Source organism: Zeus faber (assembly GCF_960531495.2).
Source record: "Zeus faber genome assembly, chromosome: 22".
Taxonomy (NCBI): domain Eukaryota; kingdom Metazoa; phylum Chordata; class Actinopteri; order Zeiformes; family Zeidae; genus Zeus; species Zeus faber.
The window spans coordinates 19277796-19300706 of record NC_137209.1 but is presented as its reverse complement, the minus strand read 5'-3'; the positions used below and the strand labels follow the sequence as shown (position 1 = coordinate 19300706).

Below are 22911 nucleotides of genomic sequence, written 5' to 3'. Positions count from 1 at the left end.
CGACGTATGACTGTGAGACTGGCTTTTCGGCGCTCGTGGCATTGAAGATGAAATACAGGAATAAACTGAATGTTAAGCCAGATCTTCGACTGAGACTGTCGTGCCTTATCCAGACATCAAGCATTTGGTGTCTGCCATGCAACATCAGCCTTCTCATAAGGTGAGTCAATATTAATGTGCTCCTATAACTGTTGGTTTGACCAGTGCTGGCGTTAGTAGTTAGTCTACATTCAAAACACTGCGCCCTTCAGACAGCACTTACTAGATACCATTACTAACATTACACAAAAGTTCCATGGATATAAGGTTATTCTTAACCCACCTGTTTTTTTGTTTTACCACTACTGCACTGTATGTATGAGAATGCATATGATTGTTAAAAATATACGTCCTCTGAGAACGCACTGTTTGGCTACCGTATTACTTTTGGTTGGACATGGGCCACAAACACTTTTGAGATTTTCAAGTGGGCCGTGAGTTCGAAAGGGTTGGGAACCGCCGGTCTACACCATCATTGGTCAAAACCAATCGCCAACACCAGCATTGGCCAAAAGCCATAGTTTACACCATCATTGACCAAAAGCAATAGCCTCCGCTATCATTGGCCAAAAGCAATAATCTACACCATCATTTGTCAAAAACAATAGCCTATACCATCATTGGCCAAAAGCAATAGCCTCCGCCATCATTGGCCAAAAGCAATAGTCTACACCGTCATTGTTCAAAAACAATAGCCTATACCATCATTGGCCAAAAGCAATAGTCTACAGAATCATTGGTCAAAAACAATAGCCTACAATATTTATTTTAGTGTATGTTGACATATGTGGGTATATGTAACAGTATAACAGATGCCTATGGGCAAGAAATAATATATATATATATATATATATATATATATATATATATATATATATATATATATATGAGAGAGATAATCCGACCCCTTTTTACAGACAGTCTTGCCTAATCCAATTACATTAAGATGCCGCTGTTCATTTAAGACCAACATTAAGCTCCAATTTGAGGGAATATTTTGTGATTAGGAGACTAGGAGGCTAATTTAACTTGTTGCTGTTGTGCAGGCAATTTGATAGGGATGGATTCAACCGAGTCACTGTTGCCCGCGATGACGACAACACCCGCCCCCCCGTATATAGATCCGGTGTGTATGTACCAGTGCACTGAGCTCTTTGCTTACATTTGTTTATCCTCCGTTGTATTTAACAGGCCTGACATTTACAAAAATTGATTTTCCACGCACACACACACGCACGCACACACACACACACACACACGCACACACACACACACACACACACGCACACACGCACACACGCGGCCGTTTTGCATTTGTTTAAACACACAGGCGACGGCGACGGCTCCGTAATCCCATTTTAATTAGAACGATGTAGCGGCCGATTCTATTCCCCGCAGCGACGCCACGCTGGCGACGAATCAATCACCGAGGAGCCGGTTGCCGCGGCAACGGACAGGAGCTCTCTCTCCACACTGGTGTCTAAGTGGTAAATGATTGCCGGTGTAACTCAATGGCGAATGTAAAGGAGTTTTTATCTCTCTCTCTCACGCACTCTCTCTCCCTCCCCCATCACCATCGTCGTATTTGCCGGAGAGTCAATTAAAAGCAGCTGAGATGAAATAAATCTAAATCGGAGGGGGAAAAAATAAAGGAAAAAAGGGAAACGTTGGTTACAAATTGAATTCCCACATCAAGGGGTTGGGTGGGATGGTAGGTAGAGGGGGGGGGGGTGGAAGATAAATACGAGATGCGATAGAAGTGTGAGATGAAGAGAGAGAGAGAGACATTCAAATCCACAGCGGGTGTTTGAAAATGAAGGAGGAGGGAGGGAGGGAGGGAGGGAGGGAAGAGTGTGAAGATCTGGGAGGAGGAGAGGGAGAATCAGGAGGAAAGGAGGGGGAAAGGGAGATCAGGAGGAAAGGACGCATCAGGGGGAAAGGATGCATCAGGAGGAAAGGTGGAATCAGAGGGGATGGAGGCATCAGGAGGAAAGGAACAATCAGGAGGAAAGGAACAATCAGGAGGAAAGGAGGAATCAGGAGGAAAGGAGGAATCAGAAGGCAAGGAGGCATCAGGATGAAGGAGGAATTAGGAGGGAAGGAGGAATCAGAAGGCAAGGAGGAAAGGAGGTATCGGGAGCAAGGAGGCATCAGGAGGAAGGAGGAATCAGGAGGGAATGAGGAATCAGGGCAGAAGGAGGAATCAGAAGGCAAGGAGGCATCAGGAGGAAGGAGGAATCAGGAGGGAAGGAGGAATCAGAAGGCAAGGAGGAATCAGGAGGAAAGGAGGCATTAGGAGGAAAGGAGGAATCAGAAGGCAAGAAGGCATCAGGAGGAAGGAGGAATCAGGAGGGAATGAGGAAAGGAGGAATCAGGAGGACAGGACGCATCAGGAGGAAGGAGGAATCAGGAGAGAAGAAGGAATCAGGAGGAAAGGAGGTATTAAGAGGAAAGGAGGCATCAGGAGGAAGGAGGAATCCGGGGGGAGAGGAATCAGGAGGAAAGGAGGTATTAGGAGGAAAGGAGGAATCAGGAGGAAAGGACGCATCAGAAAGACAGAAGGCAACATGAGGAAAGGAGGCATCAGGAGGGACGGAGGCATCAGTAGGAAAGGAGGTATTAGGAGGAAAGGAGGAACCAAAAGGCATTAGGAGGCAAGGAGGTATCAAGAGGAAAGGAGGAATCAGGAGGCATCAATAGGCACCAAGATGAATCAGGAGGAAAGGAGGAATCAGGAGGAAAGGAGGAATCAGGGGGCATCAGGAGGAAATGAGTAATCATGACAAAAGGAGGCATTTGGAGGAAAGGAGCTATCAGGTGGAAGGGAGGCATCGGGGAGAAAGGAGGCATCAGGAGGCATCAGGAGGCATCAGGAGGAAAGGAGGCATTTGGAGGAAAGGAGTATTCAAGAGGAAAGGAGGCATCAGGAGGAAAGGAGGAATCAGGAGGAAAGGAGGAAAGGAGGAAATAGGAGGAATCATGACGAAAGGAGGTATCAGGTGGAAAGGAGGAATCAGGAGGAAAGGAGGCATTTGGAGGAAAGGAGGTATCAGATGGAAGGGAGGCATCGGGGAGAAAGGAGGCATCAGGAGGAATCAGGAGGAAAGGAGGCATTTGGAGGAAAGGAGTATTCAAGAGGAAAGGAGGCATCAGGAGGAAAGGAGGCATTTGGAGGAAAGGAGTATTCAAGAGGAAAGGAGGCATCAGGAGGAAAGGAGGAATCATGACGAAAGGAGGTATCAGGTGGAAAGGAGGCATCAGGTGGAAAGGAGGCATCAGGGGGAAAGGAGGCATCAGGGGGAAAGGAGGTATAGGGAGGAATCAGGAGGTATGAGGAGGAAAGGAGGCATCAAGGGGAGGCTCACACACACACACACACACACACACACACACACACACACACACACACACATACACACACACACACACACACATACACACACACACACACACACACATACATACATACATACACACACACACACACACACACACACACACACACACACACACACACACACACACACACACACACACACACACACACACACACACACACACACACACACACACACACACGGTGTGAATAGTGGCCTCCCAGTATTGTACTGGTTTCAGTCCGGATTGACCATCCAGCCCCTTGTGGCCAAGTTGAAGTACTTCAGGAACCTTCCCATCAGCTGCTCGGAGGCGAAGACGTTGAGTCCGTGTCGCCGTCCGGCGATTTTGTTTTTTCGCCCCAAAGCTCTTGAGGGGAAACGACCCAAGTGTCCCGGGGAAGGAAGTTGCACCAGACAGGAAGCGGGCTCCGGCGCTACCGTCAGAATGCGGCGGTCATCACGTCGGCCCAGAAGAGGCGCCGAGGAGGCGTCGTCCATCTGGCGGTTGGACGATCTGCCGGGGATTCTTCCTCCTTCTTCCCTCTTCCTCCCCAATTAAAAGTTCCACATCGCTCTCTGGTCTCCGCCAGACTTCCAGATGGCGGGAACGCCACAGCCGGCTTCTCCGGCGGAGGAATCAACTTACCTGCGTCTGTTTTGGCGGTCTGCGCTTCACACAGGCTTTGGGGAATTGGGCAGCGAGTTCCGCCGTTCGAGCGCAGTCCCTCAACACTCTGGCGCCGTCGTTTCTGAGGGAACCGGAGTCCGGAAAGACTTCCAATGGGGATGCTTTGCGGAACTACGGCGAAACCTTGCAAAGACGACATAGGCGGGCGTCGGCCCTCATACCCCGCATGAGCTGAATATATCAGCTATAACCCGAGTTCCCTTACGGTTGAATCAGTAATTTTATGTTTAGTCCGTCAGTGTGTTTGCTTGCACTCTATACCCCGATTCAGCTCAATATTCGGGTTAAGGCAACAATGTATTTAACCAGAGTATACAATGCGCAGGGCGCGGTCCGGTTATTGACAGGAAGTACTTACTCCGCTGTCCGGGAAAAACCTGCGTCATCGGTGCTCTCCGACACTTTCTCCAATACATCCCCATCCGGGCTCTAGCGCCCATCACCTTCCGTCCAAAGGTGGGCGTGTTTGGCGGCGGTCGCCACGGTGACCGTTGATTATCTGCCCGGACAAACTCCGTCCGGGTCGGATCCACCAGATCCGCTGTCGGATCCGGGTTCGGGTGTTTACGCGCCACGGCAAACGGAACGATTGAGGAGAAAAGCGGGTGTGTCCAGGAGTCCACCTCGAGGAGAGTCGGGGTACGATGTTTACACGACAGTTGCGATATTTGGAATATCTGGAATAGTGCCTGATTGTGATCGGGTTATTGGAGGGCTTGTAAACACACTGTCTGTATGGAGAGGGAGGGGACATTTTGCGGAAGACTGAGGTTATGAATCCACCCTGTAGAGTGTTGAAATGTTTATTGTCATCCTATGTAGTGTACACTACGGCAATGGTTGGAATAAGTGTTTGAATCTGGGCTTTTAAGAGCGACATGCGTTCCGCGCATTTTTTTTTTTGTTGTTGTTGAGTTGCGGAAGGCAGAAAAGACCTACTCAATTGACCTTGGCTCTGAACCTGGTATGGCTATGAACACCGATCCGAGGCCGGAGAGACGACAAACCTGGCAACCGGCGATCTGTTTCACATCTTTGAAATGCCGGCCATGTTGCGTTTTTTTTTTTAAAACCCACAGCAAGCACAGATTTGTGTTCCAGTAAAACAATCTGACAGGCACATCTAATGAGGAACATATCTGCCGATAAGCCGCTCATAAGGCGGAACTGGGGATTTTTAAAGAAGACTACTTGGTCCAACTGCGTGCGGTGTTTATTGAAAACATCCACTCCAAGAAATGATACTACTACTACTACTAATAATAATAATCATAACAACAACAACAACGACCGTAATAAATATAGCTGCAGGCAGCAAAACACAAGGTCCAGTTTAGTCACGTTAGATAATTAATAGGGTTTTGGAGGTTCTGAGGTTCCTGAATCTGCACTCTGTGATTATATGCGTTACATGTACGTGTATGCGGTTGTTGGGCCGGACCGAGGGACTCTCTCCTGCCGCGGATTCTTTCTTTAATCGCTCCCCTTTTGCGGGGATGGGGGCCGCGCCGGGTTCGGGTTGGGAGGAGTGCGAGTTCCAGTTCAAATTGGCGTTTTAGGAAGACCCGCCGCGTCAGCTCCGGGGGGCCTCATCCCCGCTGCGCGCTGCCGAGTGGTGGAAGCACTTGGCGCTCCTTCTGTACGATTGGCTGTCTGTGTCACATGTTGGAAGTAACGTATTTATGTAGGTTTATGCATTTACAGAGGTTTACAATGGTAATGGAACTTATGTAATTTCGGTGGTGACCTTTTTCCTTGGATTACATTTTCAATAAGTTACATTTCCATGAAATACGAAAAACGCTCTGGAATTTCTGTGAGTAATTGCCATTGCACGCCTTCAATTTTTCCGACAGCCCGTCGGATCTTGAATGCATCACTCAGTTGCACATTTCATTGGGTTCGACTCGACATGGTCGCATGTTTTGTGGACAATTTTTTTTTTGTATTTTTCATGAATTCAGCAAAGTAATGGGGACCAAAGAGATAATTATCAATAGGACAGATCTACAGACATCTACCATATGGGCTGGACCCCTAAAATATAGCTGGAGGCAGCAATAAATGGGGTGCATTATCAAACCCAATCACAATCTTTCAGTTCCAATGGAATATAGCATAGGTTTGTGCTGGTGCCCCGCTTTACATCAGCATAATGTCTTAAACAAGTTACAATATTCATCAGCATCGGCTGACGTAATGACGTTTGAAGTTTTCTGAGTTCCGGTGACATGCAGAATTACTAATACAAGGACACACTCATTGCGTGTTGTGACTTTATCCTAAAATTGAGAAGTTGTCTGTCTACTTCCTGTAGTCCACAGAGTCCTGCTTCACGGTGTCTCTGCGGAAGGAAATCACTCCGTGAGGAAGTTCCCAACAACACGGTTCCATTCAGACGGATTAAAAATTGCATGTCCCTCAGAGAAATGTCATCAACTTTTTAAACTTTTGGGACTAAAATAAAACGGACACGATTCGGACCCGTTGCTCTGTACCTCCATGTGTGAGGACACAAACACGGATTATATGTTTTGGACTTTTTCGATGTTTTGGACTTTTTTTTTTGGACCGGTTTCGATGGAACAAAATGCGTTTATATTTACAAAAAGGGCAAAAAAAAAAATCAAACGGAGCGCCCCACCGACATCAAGCAGGTAAGACAACACACACACATACACATGCGCAGTGTGTAAACACTACAAAGCGATGGAGTCCACAACACACAGTTTGCACGGGGCAAAAGAACGTTCGTAGCCACAACCTGCACATTCATAGCGAACTGGAGGATGATGTCACATAGCATCTTACTCCACAAACTCATCTCAACGATACAGGAATGTTCTGCTACTTCCGGCCATATTTCATTGGTTTTTTGTAAATTTCTGCTCTGAATGTGGATCGAAGTATAAAACTTGAACCAAGACATGTCTGTGACGTCGCGGTTCTATCGACACCTCAGCTGTCTCCGTAGCTGCAGCAATTATCGTGTTCCAGACACTTTAAGCCTGAATTTATTCCAACATTTATATTAGATTATTCGGAAGATAAAAAAAAGGATCGATTAACATAATTCCTAAAACACAGTTCTGCAGTGATATTCAAACTGAACGCCAAAAGAGCAACATACAGTGACGTAAGTGCATGTTGATCGGTCCAGATGTAAGTCAGCGGTGTTTGTAACTTTTGTAACTCCTGCTGCGTTTCACAAAACCTGGAAAATTGTAATACATACCTAAATTGGACCCCGTGTATTGCTGCCTGCAGCTATATTTATTATTGTTACTATTGATTTTGAGGTTTATTTTTCTGGTTAATGGTCTATAACTTTATTTTATTTTTTCCTGTTTATTGTGAATTATATTTATTTTTTTGGATATTACCGTTTTCTTTTTTTATTCTCATTACGTCATTATAATTGCTTTTATATGTGAGCTTCTGTTACACTATCAATTAGTTCATCCATCCATCCATCCATCTAAACTTCTCTTAATTTTCCAACCGTTACTGATCTGAGAACATACGCCCATCTAAAATGCCGCTAAAATATGTTCCCAGTTTTCCTTACTGTGCATGTTATACTGCTGAAATATCACTTATCACTTTCAGAAAGTCTATATACGTTTTTTAAAATAGCAATCAGGTTCGAGGAAATGGTGTAAATAATCCCAAACCCAGACGATTGGCCCGGTTACAGCCCAAATTGCTGACATATACAGTATATAGTTAAAAAAGTGCATTTGAATATCCCTGCAATATCATTACTTGGAAACTCACTCCAGCACTTTTAGCAGAAACCTGACTGACTGAGTCCAAATTGGAAATATCCCAAAACAACCCCGTCTCCTTGGTTGTTCCAAACTCTATAAAATATTGTTACGAGCATTTTGGAAAAGCACAAACCTGAACATTTCAAATGAGAACACCCTGGTTTATTATTCGTCTTTTCACTGCACCTACTGTACCTGATGGTGATGATCAGGACAGAGGCCTCGGTGGAAAACTTTCTGGGTGCAATTCATTTTCCTGAAATGTTTTCTGGGGTAAATATCACCAAAAGTTGTACGCCTCATCCAGTGTGAGCAGTGTTCAATAAAAACAAGCCTGGTTATATCAAACGCTATATTAAAACATGCAATAACATTCATTAAAAAAAACATAAATGAATTAAAGAAATATAATAATAATTTCTTTGCAGGACCCCCTGCCTCTCCCAGGGGGACCCCAAGGGGGCCGCACACACCAGATGGTCAACCCCGTGGTTATAAAACCAAGTCCACTAAATATAAGAATTTAAATATTGATAATAGCTACACAATTGTATGAGTAAATTTCGCAACTTTAGTTATAAATTTGGCTGTTTTCTTGATATATTTGTTTTTCTGCTTATTTTATATATATTTTGCAAAACCTTTTGTGAAAATTGCCTGTTCACCAAATAACTGATCCCGATTCTGTTTTCACGGCGCATTGGAGACATAATCCACGGTGTAATTTCTGAGCATTAATAGAGCGTCCATGGGTCCTTGAATGGTTTCAAGTATGGACGTTTTTTATTGGATTCCAATATCTGCTACATAAAACCATCCACAAATGAGCACCATGGTCCACAAATATCTCCCTGTCCACAAACATGTTTTTCTTTTATTTTGTTTGTGTGGGGCAACGTCATATCCACAAAAATACAGAATGCAAATACGCATAACTTACTCTGTCAACACCGATTATAATTTTGCATAATAATGATATAGGTTTTGCAAATACTAGATTTCATAAATAATAATAGTTGCACCACAACAAATACATGTAAAGTCATATTTACGCATCTGTGCGTCCATTTGTACGTGTGAAAAATGTTTCGCAGGTTTGTGGATCGCTTCCTGTCAGGTTTGGGGGCCACATGACACTTGTGACTTTCCCTCCTAATGATTTGTGGAACAAATCGTACCACGGAACAAATCCACAAACGTGAGGTGCAGTTCCTAGCTACACGCACGCGCATGCACACACCGTGCGTCAAACAGCGCTATCAGACGTTTGAAAAATACGTTTTTAAAAAAACGCAAACAACGTTCTCGGCCTCCTCCCTTAAGTTTTGTACTCCTCTAGAAACGACCAAACAATCAAATAGTCAGTAACCACGGTAACCGATGCCAAATGATCCGCCCCCCCAAAAAAATTGATCCGCAACCCCTTCATTTCCTCATCTGGAAGAACACCGCCCATGTAAATGTGCGGGGTTCGCCCGCGTCCACGTACGGCGACACAGTACAACTTGTTTGGTTAAGATTCGGTCCCTCCCTCCCTCCATTTCACCCTCCATCCCTCCCTCCCTCCCTCCCTCCCTCTGAATCAGCAGGTCCCCTCGGTAAACAAGGCCGGGGTAATGATTCTTGGATTTGCATAGCGCCGAATAAATTACATTGCATTTCTGCGATAAGCGCCGCCGCCGAGCTTCATTCTCCCGCTCTCTCCCTCTCGCTCCGCGCACATTAACCCTGATCATGAGGGACCGCGGCGAAGTGGAGAAGCACCGCTCAGAATTCGTGCTTTCGGCGGTCTTGGCGGCCGGTCGCCCGACGGATGGTTAATTCGGGGCTGATAACGATGTATGCTCATGTCCGCCGCCAAGGACAAGGGCGGAGCGGACGGAGGGGACGGAGGATGAGAGAGGAGGGCCGGGAGGGCCAACAAAGCTGGACAGACGATAAGGCAAGCTGGGGGGGAGGAGGAGGAGGAGGAGGAGGAGGAGGTGGTGGTGGGGATCAGATAAGATGGCGGAGGAAAATCCAGCGGTTGAAGAAGGTGAAGGGGGGGGGTGGAGAGATGAGACGACGGATAAGGGGGGAGCGGATCCAGCGACTTGGGGGCAATTTGTCGATTGTCGAAGCCCCCCCCCCCCCCCCCCAAAAAAAATGCGAACAAAGATTGAATGGTCTTTTCAGTGAGCGGCCGGCTTCACGCCGTCCCGAATGAAAATAATAGACCGAGACGGAACGCCGACTCAAAATGATTTCATGACTAGTTTGAGCGGCTCACCAGCTCCTGCCGCGGTGGGGGCGGGGGCGAGCTGTTCTACGAAACGGAGCAAAAGTGTAACTGTAAGAAACCGCGGACGCTACGCCCGACCCAGCCGTTCGCCGTTGTTAGCGTGAACTGGGACAAAGCGTTCAGCCCTTTCCAATGGCGCCGTCACGAAATGGCGGGCAGATACGCGGCGGAGGGGGGGGGGGGGGGCGGAGAAGCGGTTGCCCGTGACAACAGTGGTGATCTACGGACCAGCGCTCATAATTCAGAAACAACGGACGGCTGATGGCAGCCACTTACCAATCAGGACCGGGTATTCTGCAGCGCCGCGTGGTAACTCGTAGTAACGCGCGTCTAAGCTGCTTATTAAGGCGCTACGAAAGGAGCTAACCGCAGGGACGCTAATTGGCGCGGTGGAAACCCTACAGCTCACGCTCCCGACAACTCAAGACCACGGGGTGAGGACGAGGCGGGGAAGGGTGGCAAAGGTAGGCGAGGCAGGAAGGGCGAGCTGGCGGCCGACGGCTACCTCCTGCGTCTGTGTGCGAGGGCGACACAATCATCGATAACCACTTGCGAATCGGAGACATAATCTACGGCGTAATTGGTGGAGGAGTCCAGAATAATTTGAAGGCCCCTCAAAGGTGTTTTCAAGCAACTCAAATAGCGGGGCCAAAACACCAGTATTCTGGATTCATACCTATTTTTACATACATACATGTTTTCATGTTTCAAAAACCGGCCTCCATCATAGCTGCTCCTTCGCCATCCAGCACCAGTTCAGCTGAGGACTACACCTCCCCCAGCCCAGTTCTCCTAATTCCCCCACCTTCCCTGGCAGGTTTGGGGTGTGAGTGTGGGGGGCGGGGGGTGGTATTTTGGCTGTGAAATGTGAAATGGAAGCCACGGCGGTGGACGGCGCGAGGCATGAATATTCCAAATGACTAATGCTGCACATGCTTATTTCTGACATATCTGGCAACCGCAGGGAAATAAAACACTTCTAATGCAGAGAAGACCATCTGTTATCTGCTGCCGGTGTCCCACCCTCCCCTCTCTCTCTCTCTCTCTCGCTCCTCAACCACCACCCCATCTCTCCCCCCTTCCTCTCCATCTCTCTCGCTCCTCCCGCTCTCCATCTTTCTCGCTCCCCTCTCTCTCCATCTCTCCTGCTCCTCTCTCTCTCTCTCTCCTCCCTCCCTCCCTCTCCATCTCTGTCGCTCCTCTCATGCCTCTCTCCTTCCCTCTCTCCCCCATCTCTCTAGCTCTTCTCTCTCCCTCTCCTTTGCCCCTCCCACACCTCCCTCTCTCCCTCTCTCTCTCTGTCTTTCTCTCTCTCCCCCCTGGTTCTACCCCCGCCACACAGAGAAAGACGTGCTAGCGCAGCAGGGGGGAGAATCATCTTTTCGATTCGTCTCCACCGTGCGCGTCATGAAATAACTGAAATCCTTTGGGGTGGACGGGGAACGTAACCGTCGTAATTCGGGGGTCGCGAAAAAAGGAAATCTATATATATACACTATGTATTACCCCGGACCGGGCTCTCCACGGGAGCCGGGGAGCCAGGGAAGGGGGGCGGGGTAAAACTGGAGGGTTCACCTTGAAGAACACGTCCCTACATCCCCTAGAACCCGGAGCGAGGAGGTGGAGGAGTCTGGGTTTTTTTGGCCGCAGACGGAGATTAATATTCGCCTGCTTTAAATGTTCAAAATACCTCGTTTTAGCATTGGGATTAGAACGTCATATTTCAGTTTTTTGGTATATATAGAAATATATACACAGTATATACATTTGAATTGTTATCTTCTTCAATATCTTTCACCATCTGGACAAAGACACTAGAAAATAAGTATTTGGCTGTGTTTTAGTATTCCATGGTTGTGACCAGTGGAAGGACTTCTTATTCTGCTGTAATCACGGCTTGGAGCAGGAAGTCTAAGCTCCATGCGACGCACAGAGCAGTGTGAAACGCACAGGAAATAAACACAACAAGGGCTGCATAACAGAGGAGTAGCAGAGAAGTAACAGAGGAGTTGTGTTTTAGTATTCCATATTTATGCAGCCACAACAATGGCTGCATAACAGAGGAGTAGCAGAGAAGTAACAGAGGAGTTGTGTTTTAGTATTCCATATTTATGCAGCCACAACAATGGCTGCATAACAGAGGAGTAGCAGAGAAGTAACAGAGGAGTTGTGTTTTAGTATTCCATATTTATGCAGCCACAACAATGGCTGCATAACAGAGGAGTAGCAGAGAAGTAACAGAGGAGTAACAGAGGCGTAAAAGAGCAGTAATAGATGAGTAACAGAGCAGTAATATATGAGTAACAGGAGGAACAGAGGAGTAACAGGAGTAACAGAGGATTAACAGAGCAGTAGCAGAGCAGTAATAAAGGAGTGACAGAAGAGTAACAGAGGAGTAGCAGAGCAGTAACAAAGGAGTAACAGATAAGTAACAGAGAAGTAACCGGAGTAGCAGAGCAGTAGCAGAGCGGTAACAAAGGAGTAACAGAGGAGTAGCAGAGCAGAAGCAGAGCAGTAACAGGAGCAACAGAGGAGTAGCAGAGTATTAATAGATGAGTAACAGAGGAGGAGTAGAGCAGTAACTGAGGAGTCACAGGGGAGTAACAGGGGCGTAGCAGAGCATTAAGAGAGGAGTAACAGGAATAACAGAGCAGTAATAGATGAGTAACAATGGAGTGGCAGAGTAGTAACACGGGAGTAGCAGAGCAGTAACAGATAAGTAATAGAGGAGTAGCAGTGCATTAACATAGGAGTAACAGATAAGTAGCAGAGGAGTAGCGGAGCAGTAGCAGAGCAATAACAGAGGAGAAACAGAGGGGTAGCTGAGCAGTAGCAGAGCAGAAATATGTGAGTAACAGGAGTAGTAGAGCAGTAACAGAGGAGTAGCAGAGCAGTAAAAGAGGAGTAAGCGAGAAGTAATGGAGCAGTAAAACAGAAGTGACAGAGGAGTAGCAGAGCAGTAATAGATGAGTAACAGAGGAGTAGCAGAGCAATAACAGAAGAGTAACAGAGCAGTAGTAGAGCAGAAATATATGAGTAACAGAGGAGCAGTAGAGCAGTAACAGAGGAGTAACAGGAGTAGCAAGGCAGTAATAGAGCAAGGCAGTAATAGATGAGTAACAGAGGAGTAGTAGAGCAGTAACAGGAGTAGCAGAGCAGGAAAGGAGGAGTAACAGAGGAGTAGCAGATCACAAAAATTGGAGTAAAAGATGAGTAGCAGAGCAGTAAGTAACTGAGGAGCAGAGGTAGAGGGATTCAAAAGACAGGTCCTACTGACACACACATTGTACTTCCAGTTTTTAATGTAACTCCTGTTTTATAGAACTGGAGGCGCTCGGTGTCACCTCAGGGCTTTTGTTTTTCATCACAAGTTTTCATGGGAGTGGGTGTTTGTTTTTTTAACGATAGGGAGATTGAATTGAAATTATGGTCGTGGCCCAATGTTTGTTTCATAAGTTTATTAGATTAGATTCCAGACACCAGTAACGTTTAATCATGAAAAAAACAATCGTTATTCCCAATATAGATAGATATGTGTATTTGTCAAAGCTTTTCTAGTGTTAAAATGAATAACAAGTATACATAAATCGCCAAAGCTTAGTAAAGAAGAACTGGAAATAAAAATGGCACGAATGGACCGTTAACTCATGTACGTTAATTACTCAGACACATCCTCAGTCCTTATATTCCTGACTCGTTCCCGACATCTATATTTATTCCTTAAACCTCACCCCGAACATTATTACCAAGTGACACAGCACAGACGAGATGCGAGACCCATTTGGGCAACGCGGTGAAAACCTGACTGAGGAGACTGGATAAGCAAAAAGACGCAGGGCGAGGACACACGGCGCAGCTTCCCCGGGCTCTTCCTCCCGCTTTGAAGAGGCTAACGCAAACAAAACAGAATACCCTGCGCCCCCCCCAAAAAAAAAACGACAATATGTAGAAGCAGGAGGGAAGATGAGGACGCTTGCATCGTGACTAATACAAATCGGGACCAAATAGGAATCGTGAATGTATTTCCAGTGATAGGATGTTGCAAAGTACTTTACATTTCCATTGGACAACAAACCTACATGCCCCTAGATGACTGGTTAAGGAACAGGCCGAAAAAAACAAACAAATCACTTCTACTTCTCTTCCATTTAACAGACTGGTTTCCTCTGAGAAGCGTAGGAAAAGGTATTTTGATGTTTAAAATGAAGGCGACCAATCAGGAAAAGGGTAGTATAATCTGCAAACACTACTTCACATCCTGAGTTCCACCTCTAACCTCCAGCCGTGGCCTTCCCCACAGATAATAACGTACCAGATTCACAGACTGTAGCCAAAGTTTCTTCGCTGTCTGTCGGAACACGGTATTAGCCTGAGCCAGCGGTGCTCAAAGTAGAGTCCGCGGACTCCCGGGGTGACCTTCAAGGGGTTCCCAAAGGTCACCATGATAAGACGCTAGCACGTTTATAAAATGTTTTGATCGTAGTTTCACCATTAGGTCCCGAACTGTAGTATACAGTAGGCAGGTTTGGAAGTTTGCGACTAAATCATGTCCAACAATAAAAAAATTCTTCTTGGGAATTTTGGGTCCCAGAGACAACATCCTCATCTTGACACGAAGAAAGTTGAGAATCACCACCCTTGGTTTACCAAGTTCACTAGTGGGACATCTTTTATTCAGCACACCAACCTTACACAACACCCGCCCTGCAAATAACGCTCGCTGTTCCTCCCGACACACAACGAATCGAAATTCCCCAGAAAAATAAGCACATGTACCGATAATCAAATATGCGATTGCGAGAACGGCAACCTTGACCCAACGGACGGCTCTCAGCGGGAGCACCGAGGGCCCTACAGAACATGGATTTATTGACATATGCATGTATACAGTATGTACTGTAGGAGGTGGGAGAGTGGAGGGGCGGGGTGAGGGGTTAATAACTCACCGCTCTCCGCTGCCTTGATGTTGGGATCTTCATCTTCATCTTCAGCGAGACCGCCCGGTATGCCGTGCCAGCCTCTGATCTGCGGGGGGGGCGTGACGGACCAGAGGACAAGGTCAAACAAGAAGCTCGCCGGGAATCTCTGGCATCTAATGTATGACGGAAAATGTACGAACAAGGGGCCGGGGGCGGAAAGAGGTGATTCCTAAAAGAATATCCTCCCCCGAGGCGCCCTTTGATTGAAAGCCGGTTTAAAGATAAAAGAAGACATGCCCTAACGCTGGTGTTCCCCTTTCGTGTCACCGGGAAGGAGAGAGGCGAGAGGCGAGAGGCGGCGCAATTGCGAGCAACACTGGGAACCAGCGGAATCCGTTACAATTCCAAGGGTTTTCCAGGGACCATCATGGGCCCTTTCCATGCGCATCCCCCCCTGAGTAAATATTTGGCTTCCTGCTAAAATACTGATCTAACCAAATGTCAAAATATTGACACCGGTTTGGAAGCCCCACCTCAGGTAAGAGGGAGGGCCTGCACCGCCCTATCGTTATTACAGTCGGTGTTAGGATTTGTTGTTGATGCTGGTGGGCATTTCCTACTTCAATAACACGGAAGCCTTGAATTATTTGGCGCCGCGGTTCATAAAAAAATAAAAATAAACAAGCGCGGATATACTGAAGGAAAAAAAAAAAAAAAAAAAAAAAAAAAAAAAAAAGCTTTAAAGGGAAGGTTCTTTCTGGAGGGTTCCGGACGGCGAGGAGGCGGAAAGGCGGCTCCTGTGTCGTCCGAGGGCTTGACGGCGGAGGGCACGCACGCCACCACGTGCCCTCGGTGGAGCTGGACGCTAACGTCTGTGTCGCGGCGGCGTTTCGGCGGCGTGAACGTCAACACGAAGCGGAAACCTGCCGCCGTTCCCGAAAACAAGGCTTCTGGGAACAACCAGAAACCATCCAAACACAACAACAACAACAACAACAACAACACAGCCGTCTACCGCTTACAGCTTTGGAGAGCTGGTTTCTTTTGGGTGTTTGTTTACGTGGCAACCTGTAAATTGTCCAAACCGGTTAGACCGTTTTTTCTCCAAAACTTCCATTTTTTGGGGACTATGATGAGTCTGATCAAGAATCGGTTATTTGTTTGAGTTGTCTTAAAGGATGGGTCCAACGAGTAATATTTAAAAGGTTAAAAGACCCAGGACGTTTCAACCCAGGACGTATTATTATTAAAATAATATAATAATAATCAGTTCCCATCGTTTACAAACTGTTCACAGCAACAACTTCTCTGAACGCTGAAACTTACCACTCTGCTGCAGCTTCTCACTGGGCCTCAATGCAGTCCAGGGGGGCAAAAGATTAAGCCTTGAAAAAAATTTAATGCTGAATGTCCTTTTTGAAAACGGGAAGCTCACCATACTTTCACTGTACTCAGCTTTCCATGGTCAGAACCTCTACATTATATCAGGTTTTTCAGGGTTTTATTGATTGCAAATTTGATATTTTGGCTACATCCTAACGTAAGAGACTAGAAACAGGAAGTTGCATCGCAAAGTAGTTGAAATATGATATTACTGTTATCAGGCCCGGTCTCGTGATCGGGCAGTTCCAGTTCAAGTTCAAGTTCAAGAGATTATTTGTCACATACACACAGTTCTGGCGAATGCCAGAAGAGCCGGTCTGTGCTTTGTGTTTTGACTCTTTCAGTCCACCCGCCCGCTTGAGAAACGCCACACCCCGCCCCTGGGTTTTATTTTAGTCCTAAACGTTTAAAGAATGGTCAGTTACTCAAAAGTAAAGCATTCAGGCGAGAGGTTATAAACTAGCACTACATGCCATGAACACTGATAAACGATGGAAACCAACATTTTATTAATAATAATAAAAATGATAATAAAGATGATGATGCCTCAAGATGAAAAAGAGCAAACCTATCCTTCAATGCAAACCTATTTGGTTCATTTGTATAAAGCGCTAGTTTTGTCATAATGAAGCACACAGTGGAAAACGCTCCCCTCCTCATGCTGTCCCAACTTGGGTGGAGCCTCCACCTTCCTTTTCACTCCTCCATCCACCTTTCAACACTTCAAGGCAAGGTTGAGAGAGAGAGAGAGAGCGAGAGAGAGAGAGAGAGAGTCTGACGCGCCAACACAGAAACATCCTCTAGCGTCCTCTCTCTAGGTCCATCCATCCATTCATCCATCATCCATCCATTCATCCACCCGTCCGTCCATCCCTCACTTTCTCAAATCAGCCGGAACATAAAAGCAGAGATCTCTACTCGGCAGCTTAGGCAACACAATGGCGGGTACAGCGGGGGTATTGGTCTGCGGAGAGTCGGCGAAAAAACCCAGGAAGCGGCTACTTAACTGACAAGTCAGATATTTCCGCGTCTATAATCATAAAACAGATTCCAATCTGTTCCACCCCTCCTCCACCCACCCCCCTCCACCCGTCTTCCTGTCTTCCCAGGCGACGGACTTAAGAGACTCGTCTTCTAATCAAAATAAATGGCTCAAAGCTTCGGGGAAGAAGAAGAGGAAGAGGCTGCGCACGTTAACATCACAGGAACTGATGCAACTCAGGGGGCTCGGCGTACGCCGGGCTACGGAACGGCGTTTCACGGATTCATGTCGGGCTTTTTATTCCATTGCTGGGTTTGGGAGACCTACACCCGTAAGGGCAGAGTCAGGTTGGATGCGGCGCTCCCGCTCCCCCTTCTGCGTTGGATGTCCGCAGTGCTCGATTTGGAGCAAAGTTATTATTATTATGTTTTCAGAGAGTCACTAAACCCAGAGTTCCAGCTCCTCATGCTCAGAAGGCAGGCGTGGCTCTGCCGCGCGGGCGCGGCCCTGCTGCGCGGGCGTGGCCCTGCTGCATGGGCGTGGCCAGCGCATCAATGAACACGCCCCCTACGTCAACTGAAGTGAATTGACGTCGGATTGAAGCAATGAGTTGTTGTTGTTTGTCGGGCTCGGTGTGAATGCGGGTTTACGCGCAAACGGTTGGGCGTCACTGTGTGAGGGGGCGGGGCCCACGGGCGGGGCCCACAGGCGGGGCCCGTGAACCCCGCCCAATTGGGATTGTTATTATTTTTTGGGAATTTTGAGGATGAATGGCGCTGCGCGTCACGTTGCTGACCTTCTCAACCCAGTGACGTACACGACACGTCGCTCCAACAAGGAAAACCCAGTCATTTCTGCTCGGAGGGTTAGGTCAGGTTCCGCTGACGGGATGTGATGTCAACAATTAATACATGAGTGAGTGAATGAATGAGTGAATGAGTGGGTGAGTGAGTGAGTGAGTGAATAAGTAAGAGAAAGATGGGACGTTTCCAGGGTGATTGAGTGAGTGGGCGAATGAGTGACAGAATGAGTGAGTGAGTGAATAAGTAAGAGAAAGATGGGGCATTTCCTGGGTGATCGAGTGAGTGAGTGAGTACATGACGGAGTGAGAGACAATGAGTGAGTGAATAAGTAAGAGAAAGATGTGGCGTTTCCTGGGTGATCGGGTGAGTGAGTGAGTGAGTGAGTACATGGCTGAGTGAGAGACAGCATGAGTGAGTGAGTGAGTGAGTGAATGAATAAGTAATAGAAAGATGTGACGTTTCCTGGGTGATCGAGCGAGTGAGTGAATGAGTGAGTGACAGAACGAATGAGTGAGTAAATAAGTGAGATAAAGATCTGACATTTCGAGTGAGTGAGTGACTTAATGAATGAGTGAGTCGAGTAAATGAGTAGCAATGGAGTGAATGATTGAGTGAGAGACCGAATGAGTGAGTGAGTGAGTAAGTAAAGGAGAAAGATCTGACGTAACTGGGGTCAGTGATTTTGTAAGTGATGGAGTGAGTGAATGAGTGAGTGAGTGATCGGGTGAGGTAGAAAGATCTGACGTAACTGGGGCGACAGCGTATTAGCGAGTGAACGAGAGGAGGATCAGACGAGTGAATAAGAGGGGAAGATCTTTCCTCCGCAGCTTCCGTCCTTAAGTTGGATTTTTCAGATTGATTGACAGACAAACTACTACCATCGCCACATCGACTGTATATCTACCTGCGAACGTCGCACTCTCAATTTCAACACACACGCACGCGCACACACACACACACACACACACACACACACACACACACACACACACACCGTCTGAACTCAGAAAAAGAAAAGCAAATAAAGATCATTTCGTCTCAAAGATGAAAAAAAACATGGATGTCAAGCCCCTCCCTCCCTCCCTCCCTCCCTCCCTCCGCCTCTCTCGCCCTCTCCTCCCCCCCTGCTTTCTCTCTCTCCCTCCGTCTCATGTGAAGGGGAAACGGGTGGAAGTGCGTTTTCGCATCACACGCCGAGTTGTCACAACAGAGCAGCTGCTCATCACACCCAGACAGCGTTTAAGAGAGGGAGGGAGGGAGGGAGGGAGGGAGGGAGGGACAGTGGGAAGGGAGAAAGAAAGAGGGAGGGGGCGAGAGAGCGAGAGGGGGGAGAGGGGGAGAGATAGTGGGAGGAGAGGGAGAGAGGAGAGGGTGAGAAGGAGACAGGGAGAGAGAAAGAAGGGAGAGATAATATTATATAGTAATAATAAATATATATATGGCAATATAGTAACATATTCATGTATTACTAAATTACCATATTATCATATTAACACATAGTAATATATTAATATAGTAAAACAGTAATACATTCATATAGTAATACATTCATATGATAATATAGTAATACATTAATATAGTAAGACATTAATATGGTAATATAGTAAGACATTAATATGGTAATATAGTAATATATTAATATGGTAATATATTAGTATATTTAGTATGCATATGGTTATATATTAATATAGTATTGTAATATTATGGTAATATGGTCATACATGTTCTCCTCATTTTAACAACTTACCTGTTTAACCACTGTTCAGACCATATACACTTTATAATACACTATATACAGTACATCTCATCTCATCATCAGTCTCGTTCTCGCAGTCTGTCAGTATTCAGTACACTAGCGTTCGCAATGGCCACGCCTTTTTACCGTGAAATAACACTATACTATATATACAATATATACCAGCCATGCCCCCTTACCGTGAAATAACACTATATATATTATATATACCAGCCATGCCCCCTTACCGTGAAATAACCCTATATATATATTATATATACCAGCCATGCCCCCTTACCGTGAAATAACACAGGTCCTCACTTATGTATGTATACATAGTGTATACAGTGTGTATATATAGTGTATATAGTATATATAGTCTATATAGTATATATAGTGTGCATAGTATATAAAGGGTGATGAGATGAGATGCTTGGTATTGTACACCGTGTACAACACAGACTGGTCAGAAAGCTGGTCCTAAGTCCCAGCGGCAGGTAGGTCATAAGTGGTCATAAGTGAGGAGTACCTGTATTAAATGGCAGTACCTGTATTTAATGGCAGTACCTGTATTTAATGGCACTGCATTGAAGCCAGTGGGAAGCTGCGGCAGAGTGGTAAGTTTATCAACAGTAGAGTGTTGAGCGAGAGTGCTGCTGTGAACAGTTAATAAACAATGGAATCCAACACTTTATTTATAATAATAATAATAATAATAATAAGATCCTGGGCTGAAGAGAAGCGAAGCCGTCCTTCAACCTTTTGAATATGATTTCACATGTTCTGTCGCGTGTCAGGACTCATGTACGAGACACTTTCCCACATTTCGCAAACCTGTCGACGCCCACCCGCCCCGAGGACTTCCTACCTTATTTTAAACTTCGGCTCCGGATTCAACTCCTATCGCTGTGATTTTTGGCGACGGCGAAGACGACAATTAGCAGCAGTTATTCTGCAAAATCTTCAACCCGAAACTGGGGGAGTGACACGGGGGCCAATTACGCTGCCGCTAACGCCAGCTGTTCCCCGTGTTGCGGCAGAGCTCAGGATGTTCTCCTCTCCCTCCTCCGGGACCTCGCCATCCCTCCATCTCTGAGTCACATGCAACATGTCTCTACCTTTTGGACCTTTTTTCGGGGACTGATTGGCCCGGCTCGGATGAATCAGAGACACAGAATGTGCGGGATGTGTCATGGTTATTTCAATTTCAATTAAATATCTAACATGTTTTAAATATATTGAGAAAATATGCAATAATAATATCAATTATTATATATTAATTAATAAAAAACACAGTTAAATATTTTCATTTAATATCATTACATTTAGAAGTGAACCGTACTATTATTACAAAGTTATTACACTACAAAACTAAGGCATTCTTTTCCACCCCAAGTTTTGTATTTTTTCTCTCCTTAGTTACGCATCACATTTAATTTGGAATTTTTTTTTTTTCCCACAGCAACATGTTGCCAGTAGGAAGTGGCAAAACGTCCTGTTTCTAGTCTCTCATGATAGCATGGTTATAGCCAGAACAGTTGAGTTTCCAGTTTTGGAAAAGGAGATTTAAGTTTTTCTAAGGCTTAACCGGTTGCCCCATTGCATTGCATTGAAGTCCGCTGAGGAGCTGCAGCGGAGTGGTAAATTTCTCAACAGGAAAGGTTCTGACACGAGGAACAGTTTATAAACGATGGGGAATCAACACTGGAACATGCATTTCATGAATCAAACCAAAAATGGAAACGTCAATAAACTTGACTTAATATCAATCTGTATTCATTTTGAGCGACTGAAGATCCCAGACAAAATCATTTATTTTTTCCGCGTAACCATTTTCGAACCGTCAAAGTACCAAAAAACGGAAAGTTTCCCATCCCAGCAGAAAACTACAATGTGACCCACTTATACGTACATAGTATTTACTATTCTAGGAAGTAAAGTGTTACCCTTTAATCAGGCAAATAGGAGGCGGTTTGAGGCGTTATAGGATCGGTTAATTATCTCCTAATTGGTGGTTTTGCTTTCAAGAGAGAAGAAGCTGTTACATACTGTAAGAGGTTCCAACATGGTGTTATTGTTTAACAGGAATATTACATTTTTCTGGTAAGCTTCATTACTGAAAACTTCTTTCTTTTCAGTCAAAAGCCCTCAAGTGTCAAGTTTAAAGCTAATCTCGGATCATAGATTAAAGGGGACCTACAGTATTATGCTCCTTTTTACACAAATAAATATAGGCCTCTGAGGCCCCCAAAAAAACCTTTTGAATTTTTTGTCTTAAAATACCACTCGGATGATGCAACTGGGCCATTGCGACGTGCCTCCGTACTAGGGGTGTCACGATTCTCCAAATATATGATTCGATTTTACTTTCGATTTTAAGGTCACGATTCTATTCTCGATTTAAATGTATTTTTTCCAGAACTGACGGCTATGCCATTGTTAGACTATCAAGTCTTGTTTTGTTAAGGCTTTGTTAACACTTGTTTCTCAATAAGTAACTTTTATTTGAATATTAAGAAATTATAAATAATAAAAAAAATATGACAACATTTAAAGAACACAACTTACTAGTAAAGAGCTTTAGCAAAACGCAACTTTGGAATAATAAACAATAAGTTAATTATTACACTACTTACACTACTAAGTTACTCACCAAAACAAGCGCAGAAAAACTGATTCTATTTTTGCCAGAGGGGAACGCTGGTAGTAAAAGGCAAATAATTACCAGCAGCTCCGATCAGAAGGGTCCTTTCTTCATACAATCTCTGGATTTATTTAATTTACTCCGTTTCCTGCTGCTGCTCTACTGTGCAGCAGATGGCAGATTGCTCCGGAAAAGATCCCGTCCGTGTCCTCCCGGCAAATGCCCTGCAGCCCAGCACGGCTGCTAGCCGGTGGTTCCCCCAACGGCAATGATTACTTTGTTAACTC

General features: G+C 45.7%; 1 protein-coding gene across 1 annotated transcript in view; it reads right to left on the bottom strand.

Moving 5' to 3' along the window:
* LOC307247520 (glucosidase 2 subunit beta-like) overlaps positions 1-22911 on the bottom strand; it is a 226374-nt gene that overhangs the window by 151972 nt on the left and 51491 nt on the right. The window contains exon 10 of the mRNA XM_080023681.1: positions 15105-15183. Within this exon, the coding sequence (XP_079879807.1) occupies positions 15105-15183 (79 nt within the window). The remainder of the gene's footprint in view (positions 1-15104; positions 15184-22911) is intronic.